We start from the raw sequence: 14,599 nt of genomic DNA, 5'->3' as shown, positions 1-14,599 counted from the left end.
ATAATTTGAAAATTAAATAGTTTGTAAAGCTAAAATTAAAAAAGAAATTTGGAGTATGGGGAGTGGTGAGGGTAATTTGAGGGCAGAACAAAAGATGTGGCAAGAACTCAATTCTTCTCTCCATGATTGAGTTGGGTTTTTTTCCCCATCATCTTTTGTGCCAACTGACATTGATCATAATTGATAACAAACTTTATATAAACATGTTAATATTTTATTTTCTTATAAACACTGCTAGTTCTTAATTTTGGCAAGTTTAGTATGAGAGTAAAAAACAATTAAAAATAACCTTAGGATTGTACATTTGGGTTGTAGTGTACTTTCATGTACGTCATTTCCTTTTATTTGATAAAATGTGACCTGATATATTTTGTTCATTTTTTATTCTATCCTGAATACCTAGCTGCTCAGCAACTGCTCTTTAACAAATTTCATATGCTTGTAGATCATTTTGAAATCATCTGTGACTTCATTCTCTTCTGAGTAGATTAAGTAATAAATGATATTTTCTGCTGTTTATCTTAGGGCTACAATAAGGCAGTGGATTGGTGGGCATTAGGCGTGTTAATCTATGAAATGGCAGCGGGCTACCCCCCATTCTTTGCAGACCAACCAATTCAGATTTATGAAAAGATTGTTTCTGGAAAGGTAAGTAATACATTTTATTATTCCTCTGTCATTCATAATTTCTATAATGAGTAAGCTTTGTAGATTGACACCATTTAATGTCATGAGAATATTACCCTAAGTTGGGAAAAATACAAAAATATCCATAGTTGCTACCTTTGTATCTAGTGTTCATTTAAGATAACAAAATAAATATTAAATCATTGAAGTTTCTTATTTCTTTGTATCTCAGCCAGATTCACACTCGTGTGAAAGCTGACCTTCTGATCCGTGAACTTAAAATTTATAATATCACCTATTCAGAAGGTTCCCTGAATGTTCCTAATGTAGTAATTTATCTTTTTTACCGAGATCCAAATTTAAATCATGGATGCTGCATAGCTGGACTATAAGAACAAGACACCAATAGAATGAGTCCTATCCAGCCACCTAGAATCCACATATCAACACAGTATTGTTCCATATCTCACAGTGCAGATGTAGTCTACAGGGATCACAAGATTTTCAGTTATCCTTTACTTCATTTTATGGGGAAAGTTTTATTTTATGGCAGTATTCACAAATTAGGGGACTAACTAAAGAACTTATACTTCAGCAATGTCAAAAATAAAAAATAAATACTTCTTACAGATAACTAAGCAAGCTGTTGAAAGATTTACACTAAGGTAATACAGAAAGGCAGAATAGAATAGTTAAGTAATTAAGTATCACTGCTGTCAGGGAAATCCAAATCAAAACCTCAATGAGATACCACCTCACACCAGTCAGAATGGCTAAAATTAACAGGTCAGGAAACGACAGATGTTGGCAGGGATGCGGAGAAAGGGGAGCCCTCCTACACTGTTGGTGGGAATGCAAGCTGGTGCGGCCACTCTGGAAAACAGTATGGAGGTTCCTCAAAAAGTTGAAAATAGAGCTGCCCTATGACCCAGCAATTGCACTACTGGGTATTTACCCCAAAGATACAAATGTAGTGATCCGAAGGGGTACGTGCACCCCGATGTTTATAGCAGCAATGTCCACAATAGCGAAACTATGGAAAGAGCCAAGATGCCCATCAACAGATGAACGGATAAAAAAGATGTGGTATATATACACAATGGAATATTATGCAGCCATCAAAAGGAATGAACTCTTGCCATTTGCAACGACATGGATGGAACTGGAAGGTATTATGCTGAGCGAAATAAGTCAATCAGAGAAAGACATGTATCATATGATCTCACTGATATGAGGAATTCTTAATCTCAGGAAACAAACTGAAGGTTGCTGGAGTGGTGGGGGTGGGAGGGATGGGGTGGCTGGGTGATAGATATTGGGGAGGGTATGTGCTATGGTGAGTGCTGTGAATTGTGTAAGACTGATGAATCACAGACCTGTATCTCTGAAACAAATAATACATTATATGTTAAAAAAAAAAAAAAGAAGATAGTAGGAAGGGAGAAATGAAGGGGGATAAATCGGTGTGGGAGACGAACCATGAGAGACTATGGATTCTGAGGAACAAACTGAGGGTTCTAGAGGGGAAGGGGGTAGGGGGATGGGTTAGCCTGGTGATGGGTATTAAAGAGGGCATGTACTGAATGGAGCACTGGGTGTTATACGCAAACAATGAATCATGGAACACTACATCAAAAACTAATGATGTAATGTATGGTGATTAACATAATGAAATTAAAAATAAATAAAAATAAATAAATTTAGTAAAAAAAAAAAAAGGTATCACTGCTGTCCTTGTTACATTTGTAGATCTCTAGGCCTCAGGTTTCTTACCCTTGTTAATTGTTTTCACCCAGGAGAATATTAAAGTCCCTGTAAAAGAACTTTTGAGATAAATATCAAGAAAAATTAGTAGACAAGCCAGGTATTTATTTTTTAAGAATTTGAAAAGTAATTATGTAAAATCCCAAGAAAGAATAAGAACCAAAGATGATATGAAGAATGTTGAGAGAACTAAAATACTTTAAAATCACTGAATGAGAGAAGCATACAGTAGTCCACCCTTATCTGCAGTTCCAGTGGCCTGCAGTCAACTACGGTCCAGAGCAGGTGATCGTCCTTCTGAGGTATCATCAGAAGGTCAGTATTAGCCTCCCACTACGTCACACACCAACGTCATTCACCTCACTTCCTGTCCTCACGTAGGCCTGGTATCATGTCACGTCATCACAAGAGGGTGAGAGACATACAATAAGATCGTTTGATAGAGGGACAGACCCATGTAACTTTTATTACAGCAGCATAGTGTTACAGTGGTTCATTGTTGTTAGTCTCTTACTGTGCCTAATTCATAAATTACGCATTATCAGAAGTAGATTTACTTGGGAAAAGACAGCCAAAATTAAGAATGCAGAAATTACACTAATAGTTCCAAATAATTTAATTATAGATCATTACAAAGTTCCTGAATCTTTACTACATTGCTTTTATTTATCCTTAACTTTACAAAAGGAATAAAACTGTCTGACAAGGATGCCATCATAACTAAATTTCACTTAGAAAAATTGCTTTATTTAAAATGAATGTATCTTCATTTGTATGAATTGGCCTTCATTGGCCAATCATTACATTGTCTAAAAAATTTTTTAACTGCTTATGAATATGTTTTCATTTCACATCAAACTTTAATAGGATACAATATTAACTTAATATTTAAATCTGCATATAGTCTAAAATCATAACTGTTTAAATCTGAGTCACCTTAACAACACCTTAGCAACATAAAATTTTATCTTATCACAGATATTTTTCTTCACTTATTTAAAAATAGGAGCGGATGTTTGGTGTACTATTGTTTTTAACTAAGGGTGCCAGATTATCTCTTCCCATATTGGATATAAAGTTATTTTCATCCCTTTTCCCTTTTGCTGCTAAAGTAGAACTCATGAAAGCAGAATATTGCCATTAAGTGATCTCTAAGATCTGTTTTATGTGAACATAAAGTCATATGCACCATTCCCAATAAAACCATCTGTTTCAACACTCAAATCCAAACTAGGATGTATCTCTGTCTACCTTACAAAAGTATTATTATCTCTCTAGCTAGTAAATAAAAGTCAAATTGGAGACTAATATTTAAATTTTTTAATTACTCGAGTCATTAAAAATCAAATTATGGTCTTACAAATCCTGTATTTCTATTTAAAATCTTTAATGGTTTGAATGATACATCATTTAAATACCAATGTTTCAATGAGAATTATTTTTTCTGATTTTTTAAAAGTGTGTTATTTTATGCAACATTTTATATTGATTACATTTTTCCATTCTGAAACCATGTTACAAAGATTATAGGTGTCAGTAACATCAAAGTTAAAATAAAATGTATTTAATGAAGTGATTAATTCACTGAAATACATACATTTGAAAATTAGATTAAGTACTTTCTCTATTACAATATTTTAACTGAGGTTGGTATTTTTAAATGCACAGAAAGATGATCAATCAGCTTGTTAGATTCTCTCCTACACATATTTTGCCTTTAAAAAAGGAGGAGGTGGTATTTTAAATGTCAAATTATTCATGCAATATCAAGGTTCAGGTTTAGAAATGCATAGTTGACAGAAAAGTCTTACAATTTTCGCATTATATTTGCCATATCCTAGCAATATATATGCTGAGTTTCTGTATATAGTCTAAATTTCATACTTCAGTGCCATATACTCCATGACAAGTATCAGTTATGGTTTCTACAGCAACTCTATCTGGTTGCATTACTCTTGGAATTATAAAAGTTGATATTGTGTTCAAAAATGATACTTGCAAATAAGGCAGTCAAGTAACAGCTGTTGTGGAAACCATAACTTTATAGTCCTTGACTTATATAATTAAAAAAATTCTGAGCTTCATTATAGATATAAAGTAAATATCATTCCATTTTTAGTGAGCACCAAAAATGTACAAGGAGACACTATACAAAATATAAAGTTGTAAACATACATATATATAGAATGATCAAAGAGGCAGTTCATTTATTCCTCAAGGGAAATTCACATTCACATGAAGGGTAATTGATTAGCGGTTAACTGGCTATTCCTTTTTTTGTCATGGGTCCCTAGAACCAATCCCAGGTTAGGTGATTCACTAGGAAGACTCACAAACTTCAGCATATAGTAATACTCAAGAAATTAATATCTTCTATTGTAATAAGTACCTTCATTATAAGGTACCTTATAACAAAAAGATATAAAGTAAAATCAGCAAAGGGAAAGGCTCATGGGGCAGTCTCTTGAGGAAACTAGGCAAAGTTTTCAAGAGTCTTCTCCCAGTTGAGTTACAAGGGATGAACTTAATTCTTTCAGCAACAAATTGTTATCTACCAGGGAAGCTCATTAGAGACTCAGAGCCCAAGGGTTTTATTGGGATCACATATACACCTTCTACTTAGTGCATACCTGCATCCCAAACTCACAGAGCAAAATAGATATTCAGCATAAGCCATATTGTTTGTACAAACAATCTAGGTACAGTGAACCACTCATATTATTTAGGGAAAGTTTCATATCAGTGTGAGGAACTGTTACCATGCCACTTCCCAGATAACCTGTCCAGGGCTAAACTTGCAAGCAGGCCTTCCTTAAGGGTAACAGTCCCAAACCTGCTACATTATCTCTTTTCTGCACAGATTCTATTTCCTAAATAATATACACATATGCAGAAATACCACTACACTTTTTCTAAGATGCCATTGTTAATGCTTTTGGGGAAATTTAAATGCCATTTACTATTTGTCTATGGCTATAGTTAAAGAAACTTAGAGAACTTGGTAGTCATTTCCATAAAATTCAAAAGCAGCTTTACCAATGCCTAAAACCCAGGCCATTTCTTAACACTTTGCTGTGGTCATTCAAAATTCTTCTTAATACTTTCTTTGAGACAGTCCTTACTCTAGTGGTCTTTTGGGCAAATGATGGCAACTTGTTTTGCAGTGGAGGGAATGAGGATCGGGTGGGTAATGGTCCTCTGTAACTACCACTCTTTCTGCATAGGTAAGAGAACAGACCAGAGAGCCCACAGTTGTAGTACTAATATTTAATAAGTATTTTTTAAATGTACTAGTTCTTTTTATATATAGGATCCAGGCTGATTAAAGTTGCTTCAGGTCCTATGAAGCAGTGTGGAGGTTGGCACCATATCTATAGAAAGCCTAATGTATGAAAGTTGTTATGCCTTTTGAAAAATTTACTAATAAATATGCTCATTTTTGCTAGATAAATTTGTTACTGGGATATAGATTTCTTAGAACTGTACCTAATTTAGAAAGGTAAATTTTTTTTCTTTTTTTTTTAAATTTAAATTCAATTAGCCAACATATGGTACATCATTAGTTTCAGATGCAGAAAGGTAATTTTTAAAAATTTATTCCAACATGCTTGTGGACAGAAGTTAACAGATTATTGCTTGTTGGCTGTGTGCAAACTCTTTTGAGTCATTTAAGACAGTAAATTTTATCCCAACGCATAAAAAGTACTGTTACTAGTTAAGCCATCTCCCTGTCACTTGCAGAAGAATAGCAGTAAAAATTTTCCCTTCTTCAGTCAGAGATCAACTTTGTAATTTTGTGATTAAATTGAATGTAGACAAATTTGATTTTGGTCTTATTTTATTTCTAAAACTAAAAAAAAAAGGTAAAGTGGTTAGTGAATTTAAATCACCCAGTATGGATATGGTAACAACATGATCTGATTTGCTTTGTGGATGTAACTTCCTCTTAATTTTTAGAAAATATTAATCTTTCCTAAAACCAAATGTATAAGACTTTATAAGCAGAACCAATATTCTATCAAGTTTGCATAATTCAGAGTGAATTTTGTAATTGGTTTAACATATTACATAATGTAATTTGATGAAGTTGTTTAAAATATCAGGTATATTCTAAAATAAGGTCATAGTTTTCCTTTTTCTCCTTCACTCTACCAAATTTAAGTACCATTAGAAAAGAAGAAAGTGCTTTTCTGTAAATTAACAGGTAGAGCATAAGAAGGAACTTCTTGCATTCTCCAAATGACTTTTCTAGCACAGACTGTCTTGAGTCGTCTAGATATCTAGTGATAGATATTGCTGTCTTCCAAGTTCCTTCTTTGATTCAAAATTCACCTTATCATTAAAATATTCTAACAGAAAGGTTGAAAAAAATTAAAAATGTATTGAATTAGTGCCTTGTGTCAGTTTCATAAAAATTACCTAATTTCTTTTTGTACCTGGGGGGATGAAGTATACTTTCATCATTTTAAAGATGAGGTAACTGAGACTCAGAAAGATGGAAGAGTTTGCCTGAAAGCATAGAGCATGTATGTGACTGGAGTTGGGACTGAAACCCAGGTATTCTTTCTATGAAAATGAAAGGCTGGTAGAATTTTTGAGATGGTTAAGAATGTTCAGTTTTATTTAGTTTAACTCTGTTATCCTATATGTAGGTAAATCAAGATTCAGAATTGCCCAAAGATGAAAGGTAGTTTGTGGCAAAGCCAGAAACAGAATCTAATTCAGTGGTTCATTTATTATCTGTACCCTTGGCTTCAGTGACTCTTCACAATCTTAGTTTTATTCCTGCATTACTAATCTTTCCTTATCAACCTCCTTGCCTTGGTCCTCTTCTCTTCTCTGCACTTTCTCCATTGGTGGTCTTCATCCAGTTTCATGACTTTAAATGCCAACTGACGATTTCCAAATTCACTTTTTCAGTCCATACCTGACTCTTGGGTTGCAGACCCTTGTAGCCAACTTCCTACCTGAGATCTCCATTCAGGTATCTAATAAATATCTTAAACTAAATCCATCCAAAACTAACAGACTTTTGTTTTCCCTAGCAAATCTGTTCTTCCCACTGCTCTTTCCATCTCAGTTGATGGCATCACCATCCTTTCAGTTACTCAGGCCAAGACACCCTGGAGTCTTCACTCTGTATATAATGCACAGGAAAACCATTTTGGCTCTATCTATCTTTAGAATATACACAGAATTCAACCACTTCTTACCACCACTTATTGATGTCTTCTGAATCACTAGACTGGTTCTTTAAAAATGTTAAATTAGATCCTGTTACTCCTTCCAGAACCTTGCAATGATTCCCCATTTTCTTCAAAGTAAAAATCAAAGACCTTGCAGTGCAAGAGTTTGTGAGGATGACAACATTTTGCTAAATTACTGCCTATCATTTCTCTTCCTCACTAGAATGTAAACTCTGTGAAGGTAGGACTCTGTCTTATTTTGTTTACTACTATGTCCCAAGCACTATGTGCCTAGCATCCATTATTTGTCAAATTTGAATTATTGCATTCATTTAATATTCATTGAGTTCATATTATATGTCAGGACAGTGCTGGATACAGCGATTAGTTATGGTCTCTGCCTTCATGAAGCTTTCAAGAAGTGGACACTCACTCTCAGAGATACTGACTCAGTTGGTCTTCTGTGTATTCCAAACATCTGTATTTTTTAAATTATCACAGACTATTTTGAAACACAATGTATGTCAAAAGCTTGTTCTGTATGTCTATACCTCATACCTGTAGAAATAGATTTATTCTCAAGAATATATCATAAGGAAATTCAGCAGTAACTTAGTCCCTAAAGGTTTTAAATAATCCTAACCAGGAAATAATTAGGGGGAGAAGACCAAATAAACACTCTAGGAAGTGTATATTGTGCAAATACCTCTTTCATGTTAATGCCAGTTTCCAGCGATCTTATCTCTCAGATCTAATGGTTTAATGGATCTAGACTTTTTCTTTTCCCTATCTGGCTCTTTTTCAGCTACTTTCACATTGTTTGCCCAATAATGGACTGGCAGAAAGACGTAGAAGTCAGGAGGATTAAGTTATTTTCCCAACAATGAAACTGAGTTGGTAGTCTCACTGGAGCTTGGGTTCCTTATCTTAAAATGAAGGTTTGGACTAAATTAAACTAAAACTCCCTTTGCTCCAATATTTTAGGATTCTGATTTCAATTTCTACAGCAGTTATAATTAATAATAGTAATAGAAATAATACTCTTCTTAATATAATTTTGAAGGAAAAATTAGTCATTCTTCCCATTATAGAATCTTTGGTGTTTCCAAGTTAATGTACCATAAAGAAAAGTCTTGCATCTAAAACATAATTGTGTTTAAGTCATTTTCTGGTTTTTGCTAGTTTCAGTTTGATGAATCAACATGGCTCTTTGGAAAGTCAAATCAACAAAGAAACTACATTTCTGATTACATTTCAGAACAAACAGAAAAAATACTTTCATAATGATTCCCATTATTTCTCCTTCAGTATACTTAAAGGATCTGACATAGTCTCATTAACATGCTTACTATGTGAGTGTGGGCTACCTAACAGAATCTCTGGGGAAGAAGAGAGGGTGTGATGTGGAGGTGAAGAGGATATGCCTATCATATGATAAGGTTTCCAAATGACTCTGATATCTACCATCACAACCCCCCAACCACAACTCCTCATTTGAGAATCACTCTTCTTAAGATTACAAAGATATACACACACCTTAACTAATCCAATACTAACACTTTATCTGCATTCCAAAATAAAGAACTACTCTATTTAGGTGTGTATATTCTTTAAGCATTCTATTGCACATTACCTGAATTCAAAAGATAATTTATATGTGGTACATTATTGTCTACTGTTCTGAACATCATGAAGGGGAAAATAACTGGCACATTACATTGAACAGTTCATGCAGACTCTATTCCAAACAAAGATAGCTCTACTTCAAATAAGTTACTTCTTTGGAATCTAAGCAAAGTTGGAATATAACCACTGTATAAATAAATCATGTTATTTTTAGACAGTATGCCTTTTGAGTACAGCATATTCTGTAGTTTCTACTCCAACTAGGATAAATGAGGAAGTGTGCAGCAAATATTTTTAAGATGAAAATTTCAGTCTTTTGGAAGTGTCCTGACAATAACTATTTTCAGGTTATTGAATCATGAGAACAGTATAGAATAATTAAGAGTGTATACTCTGAAGTCAGAGTACCTGGTTTGGAATTATAGCTCTGCTACCACTTATTAGCTCTATAATCTCAGGCAAATAACTTAATCTGTGTTTCAATTGCATCACCTGTAAAATGGAGATCAAATCATGTTTACCTTAATGTTAATTTTGGGTTTTATGAGCCAGTGCGCATGAAGTTTAGCACAGTGATGAACTTCTAATAAGCCATTGTATAAATAAAACTTTACCTTTAGAATTAAAAACTAAAGATAGTGGCAATTCACATGTTTTTTTTTTTTTTTAGAACATAACCCCTCTTATAATCTGTGATAATACAGGCTTTGCAAAAATGAGGCTTTTAGTTGCTAATTTATATGAGTTGACCCCAAATCCTGTTCAGTTATTAGCTATTCGACCTTCAATTAGTCTTTGGTTGTTGGACACAAATATTAGTTTTCCTCTAGTATGATGATTTTAGTTTATTTACATTAAAATTTTTTTCATCTGTCACTAACAGAAAAAATAAAACTTCTGCACAAAGCAGTGAATAGAGTTGCAAATAGTGTTTCTCAAGTTTTCATGCACATATGAAAGAATCACTTGGAGATAAAAACCTTAGAATTTCAGACCCAATGCCCCCATCATTTGAAGTAAGCCCCAGGAATCAGCATTTTTATCCCTCCACTCTCCCAGTTGATTCTGATGAAAGTGGGTCCTAGGAACACACTTTGAGAAGCATTTATGTACAAAATAGCATAAGTAGCAGTTAGAAGACTATAGTTATGAATCTGGCTTTGCCACAGAGTCTAGCTTTGCCTGCTAATGATTTAACTTATACTTTGACAATATGAGAATGCGCATCATGTTGAGCTTTTTGAAAGTCAGAATATAAATTAAGGAGTGCTATATATTTGAAGACCGTGTAATAAAGAACAAAATTCATGAGCCTAGGAATCATGACTAGATGTTTAGTCCCAACTCTGTCACCTTGTAGTCTAATGATTGGGTAAGTTATACAATGTCTGTGGATCCTAGTTTCTCCATCTTTAGAATAGAATTAATACCATATTCACCAAGTATGTCATAGCTCATTGCTATATATCCAGTGTGAGAGCAGTGTAGTACATCGTAGGTCTCAATAACTGTTAACTGGACAAACAACATTATTTGAAATGATGTAATAAATTCTGGGAATAACAAACAAAAGTGGCACAGTACCCTCCCTCCAGAAGGTCATGGTCTGGGGGAAAGAGACATACACAGATATTGCAGCATACCTAAATGAAGATCAACTGAGGCAATGTCATGACGCGCAATAGGAGTCAGAAGGTGATGGTGGCACTTGGAGAGAACCACGGTAAGAATGCAAAGAGTTCTGAAAGGGATCTGTTAACCCTTTAAAGCATTTTCTTCAGAGGTCTCTGCCCTGTTGGAAGTTGAGGCCATGCTAATGTATGTTTGACCACATGGTGTGTTGGTACAGGTCCGATTCCCATCGCACTTCAGTTCAGATCTCAAGGACCTTCTAAGGAACCTGCTACAGGTGGATTTGACAAAGCGGTTTGGAAACCTGAAGAATGGCGTGAGTGATATAAAAACTCACAAGTGGTTTGCCACCACAGATTGGATTGCTATTTACCAGAGGAAGGTGAGCCGTTTCTTTAATTTAAAAGCTTTTACAAGTTGGTATTTAAATTATATATAACAGAGATATTTTCAGCTTAACACATGATTTTAATTTTTTTTACCTTTGAATTATTCCTATGCAGGACTTAAGGGACCTTTCCAGCCCACAACTTAAAAATGAGTTTTCTCCCTGATAAAAGAGAAAGCATAGTCTATTTTGACCATCAACCTGAAATGTTTTCAGTGTCAAATTTTTCCTACCCATGCCTCTTATTCTTTACAATATCGTGGTAATTATACAGTAGACAGTGTCCCAAAGGTTTGCATTTCAACACTGGTATGAAGCCACATTAGAAAGACAACATATAAACAAATATAGTCTCCCACCCGGAATTGGCACAAGCTAGATTTAATAACGTTTAATAGCTAGATTCATCAGATATTTTTCAGTCTTTGTCACTTCACCTTTCTATCAAATTGAGACATTTAAGTAAAGATTTTGCTGTGCTGAATTACCTTTCTCTCTCCTTTGCTTCTTAAATGCCCAGTTAAAGATAATTTGTATTTATAAAGTGTTTACATCTTGAATATATTTTTTATCTTTTTTTTTTTCATAAAACCATAACTCCTAATGTTTCAGAGACTTGCCATATTGCTCTGCAGCATGAGTGAATTTCCTTAGGAAAAAAATGTAAATGCTGTAATTGAATATTAATAGCACAGTTTTCCGAGTTTATATCTTTTAGAAAAAATTATAAAAACAAAGATTAAAAGAATTTAATAATGCAGCAAAGACCAAAACAATGTGAGTGCAGTAGTCTCTGCATCTCATAAGATAGGTTCAGAAACTCCCTAGCCATTAAATCATGAAACAGCCCTTAGCATCATTACCTCAGCTGGATGTGTTGTATAGCCAAGAGCAATTCTATTTGGGTGACTTAGTGAATCTGTATTTTCTTTCAGTGCTTTTTTATCTGACTTCTTTTTTGTTGATGCTTCATAATTAGCTAATTATTCTCTCAGCATTTGTTGAATGAATAATCCTTATTTGGCCCCTTATTTGAAATTCCACCTTTACTAATGCTAATTTATTATATATTTATATATTTCAGTCTGTTCCTGAACTTTATTTTTATGAGTTCCTTTTGTCTCTTCTTATAGTGTACACTTTACTGTTTTATATAGCTTTATGGTGTTTTTTTAATTTTCAAAATATATATTTGATCTGTGGAATTCCTATAAATATTCATGGAAAAGAATACATAACTCAGATTTTTTATAGTTCTATTGTATGAAAATACACAAAACAAAATTTGCTATCCTGGCCATTTGTAAGTGTACAGTTCAGTGGCATTAAGCACATTCACACTGTTCTGTCGCCATCACCACCATCCCTCTCCAGAATTCTTTCGTCTTGCAAAATTAGAACTCTGTACCCATTAAACAATAACTCCCTGTTTTATTCGTCTTTCCAAATACTTATATTGCATTTGGGGCTCTTAACTGGGATAACAGTATATTAATTAGAAGAGAATCAAAATCTTGAAAATTCCTCATAATGAACATGTTCTATTTCTACATTTATTCAAATATTTTCTGTCATTCGGTAAAGTCTTAGAGAGCCCTGCCCCATATAGGTCCAATTTCTTTCTTAAAGAACCAAAATCTCTACTTCACTATGAATGGAACCTTTATGGAACCTAATTTAAAATAATAATAATAAATTCCTCAAAAAAATAAAGTTATTCCTTAAATTTATACACTGATTGCTATTGCAAATGCATTTGCTTTCCCATTATAGCAGAATATAGGGGGAAACATAATTTATATGTCTGTGTTGTAACTGGCCAACTTACTAAATTCTGTTGTTGATTTCCGTAGGTTTTTCAGTGATTCCCTTGCATTTTATTGATAAATAATTACAGTGGGCAGAGATATCATTTGCCTCTACTTTTTCAATATTTATATCTTTTATTTCCATTTTGCTCTATTGTATATGCTAGAATGTCTAAAATAATATTTTTAAAGAGTAGGACTGTTGAGCTGTATTGTCTTATTCCTGTTTTGAATGGGAATGGCTTTCATGTTTTAGCTTCAAATATGAAGTTAGCTGTTTGTCTTGGATAAATATCCTTGATCAGGTTAAGAAAATATCAAAAAAAGACAACAAAAAACATACCAAAAAAAGAATATCCTTGATTCCTAGTTTATTGTGCTTTATCTTCTTTGACATATTAGCATGATGAATTATATCAATGAGATATCCTCACATTCCTGAACACCATTTAATCATGAGGTATTATTATTATAATACCTGCAAAATATTATTTAAAATATGCAAAATCAATTTGCTAAAATTTTATTTAGGATCTTTGCTTCTATAGTCATAAGTTTTACTTACCTGCAGTTTTTGTTTTTCTGGAGTTGATTCCATGTCTTTTTATTCTTTGGGAAACTTGAGGAAATAAGAATTAACTTGGAAATTTTAACAAATTAATTTTTCTTTGGATATTGGTCTCTAAGTTTTTGCCTCTTCTTCAGTCAATTTCAGAAATTTATATTTTCTTATAAAATCATCCATACCCCCTATTATTATCACTGTTTATATGATCTTTATTGTCATATTTGTGTTAATTAATGCTATATTTAGATATATTTATTAGATTTGCTTGAGGTTTACCCATTTTATTAGTATTTTAAAATGATAATATTTTTAATCTTTTCATATTTATATTTAAAAAGAAAAATTTCTGCTGTTAGCATTTACTAATCTACCCATATTGTGTATTATAGTTTTACAAATTTTTTTTTTAAAAAAAGCTTTTATTTATTTGAGAGAGAGTGAGCGAGAGAGAAGGAGCACAAGGAGGGTGAAGGGGAGAGGGAGAAGCAGGCTCTCCGCTGAGCAGGGAGCCCGATGCGGGGCTGGAACCCAGGACCCCAGGATCATGACCTGAGCCAAAGGCAGACACTTAACCGACTGAGCCACCCAGGCGCCCCTACAATTATTCTTAAAGTGGGATAAAACTGAACTACTACTGCTCATTTAGTTTGTGTGCTTTCCAGAGGGCTTGACTTACCTTAGGTAGTGAACAGCTTATCTGCCAAGTAGCACCCTATAGCAAACAGGTTGTAGTATTGGACAGATGGGTCAACCGCAAATCTTGACTATCAAATGGACTTGGAGATCCCTGGGTAATTTACAAATAGAAATAATTCAGTACTTCAGTATAGCCATTTGTTTTAACATCATCTCAATTATAACTATGCACAGCAATACAAAAATGATAATCTGAATAGTTTTCATAGTCTTTGTTATTCTCTGACCAAGTGCTCACAAGCAATGATATAGTCCAAGCCGTCTAGCAGAGAGACACCAAACGGAAGAAGAGGCCTGGACAACT

The 14,599-nt window shown here is 33.7% G+C and overlaps 1 protein-coding gene across 2 annotated transcripts in view; it reads left to right on the top strand.

Annotated features, from left to right (window-relative positions):
- PRKACB (protein kinase cAMP-activated catalytic subunit beta) overlaps nucleotides 1–14,599 on the top strand; it is a 120,010-nt gene that overhangs the window by 100,385 nt on the left and 5,026 nt on the right. For both annotated transcript variants that reach the window (XM_035018162.1, XM_035018161.1), the window contains exons 8-9: nucleotides 526–648; nucleotides 11,053–11,217. In XM_035018162.1, the coding sequence (XP_034874053.1) occupies nucleotides 526–648; nucleotides 11,053–11,217 (288 nt within the window). The remainder of the gene's footprint in view (nucleotides 1–525; nucleotides 649–11,052; nucleotides 11,218–14,599) is intronic.

This window comes from Mirounga leonina, unplaced genomic scaffold (genome assembly GCF_011800145.1).
Source record: "Mirounga leonina isolate KUSES-001 unplaced genomic scaffold, KU_Mleo_1.0 Mir_173, whole genome shotgun sequence".
Taxonomy (NCBI): domain Eukaryota; kingdom Metazoa; phylum Chordata; class Mammalia; order Carnivora; family Phocidae; genus Mirounga; species Mirounga leonina.
Note: the sequence above shows the minus strand (reverse complement) of the source record. Positions and strands in the feature narration are given on the sequence as shown.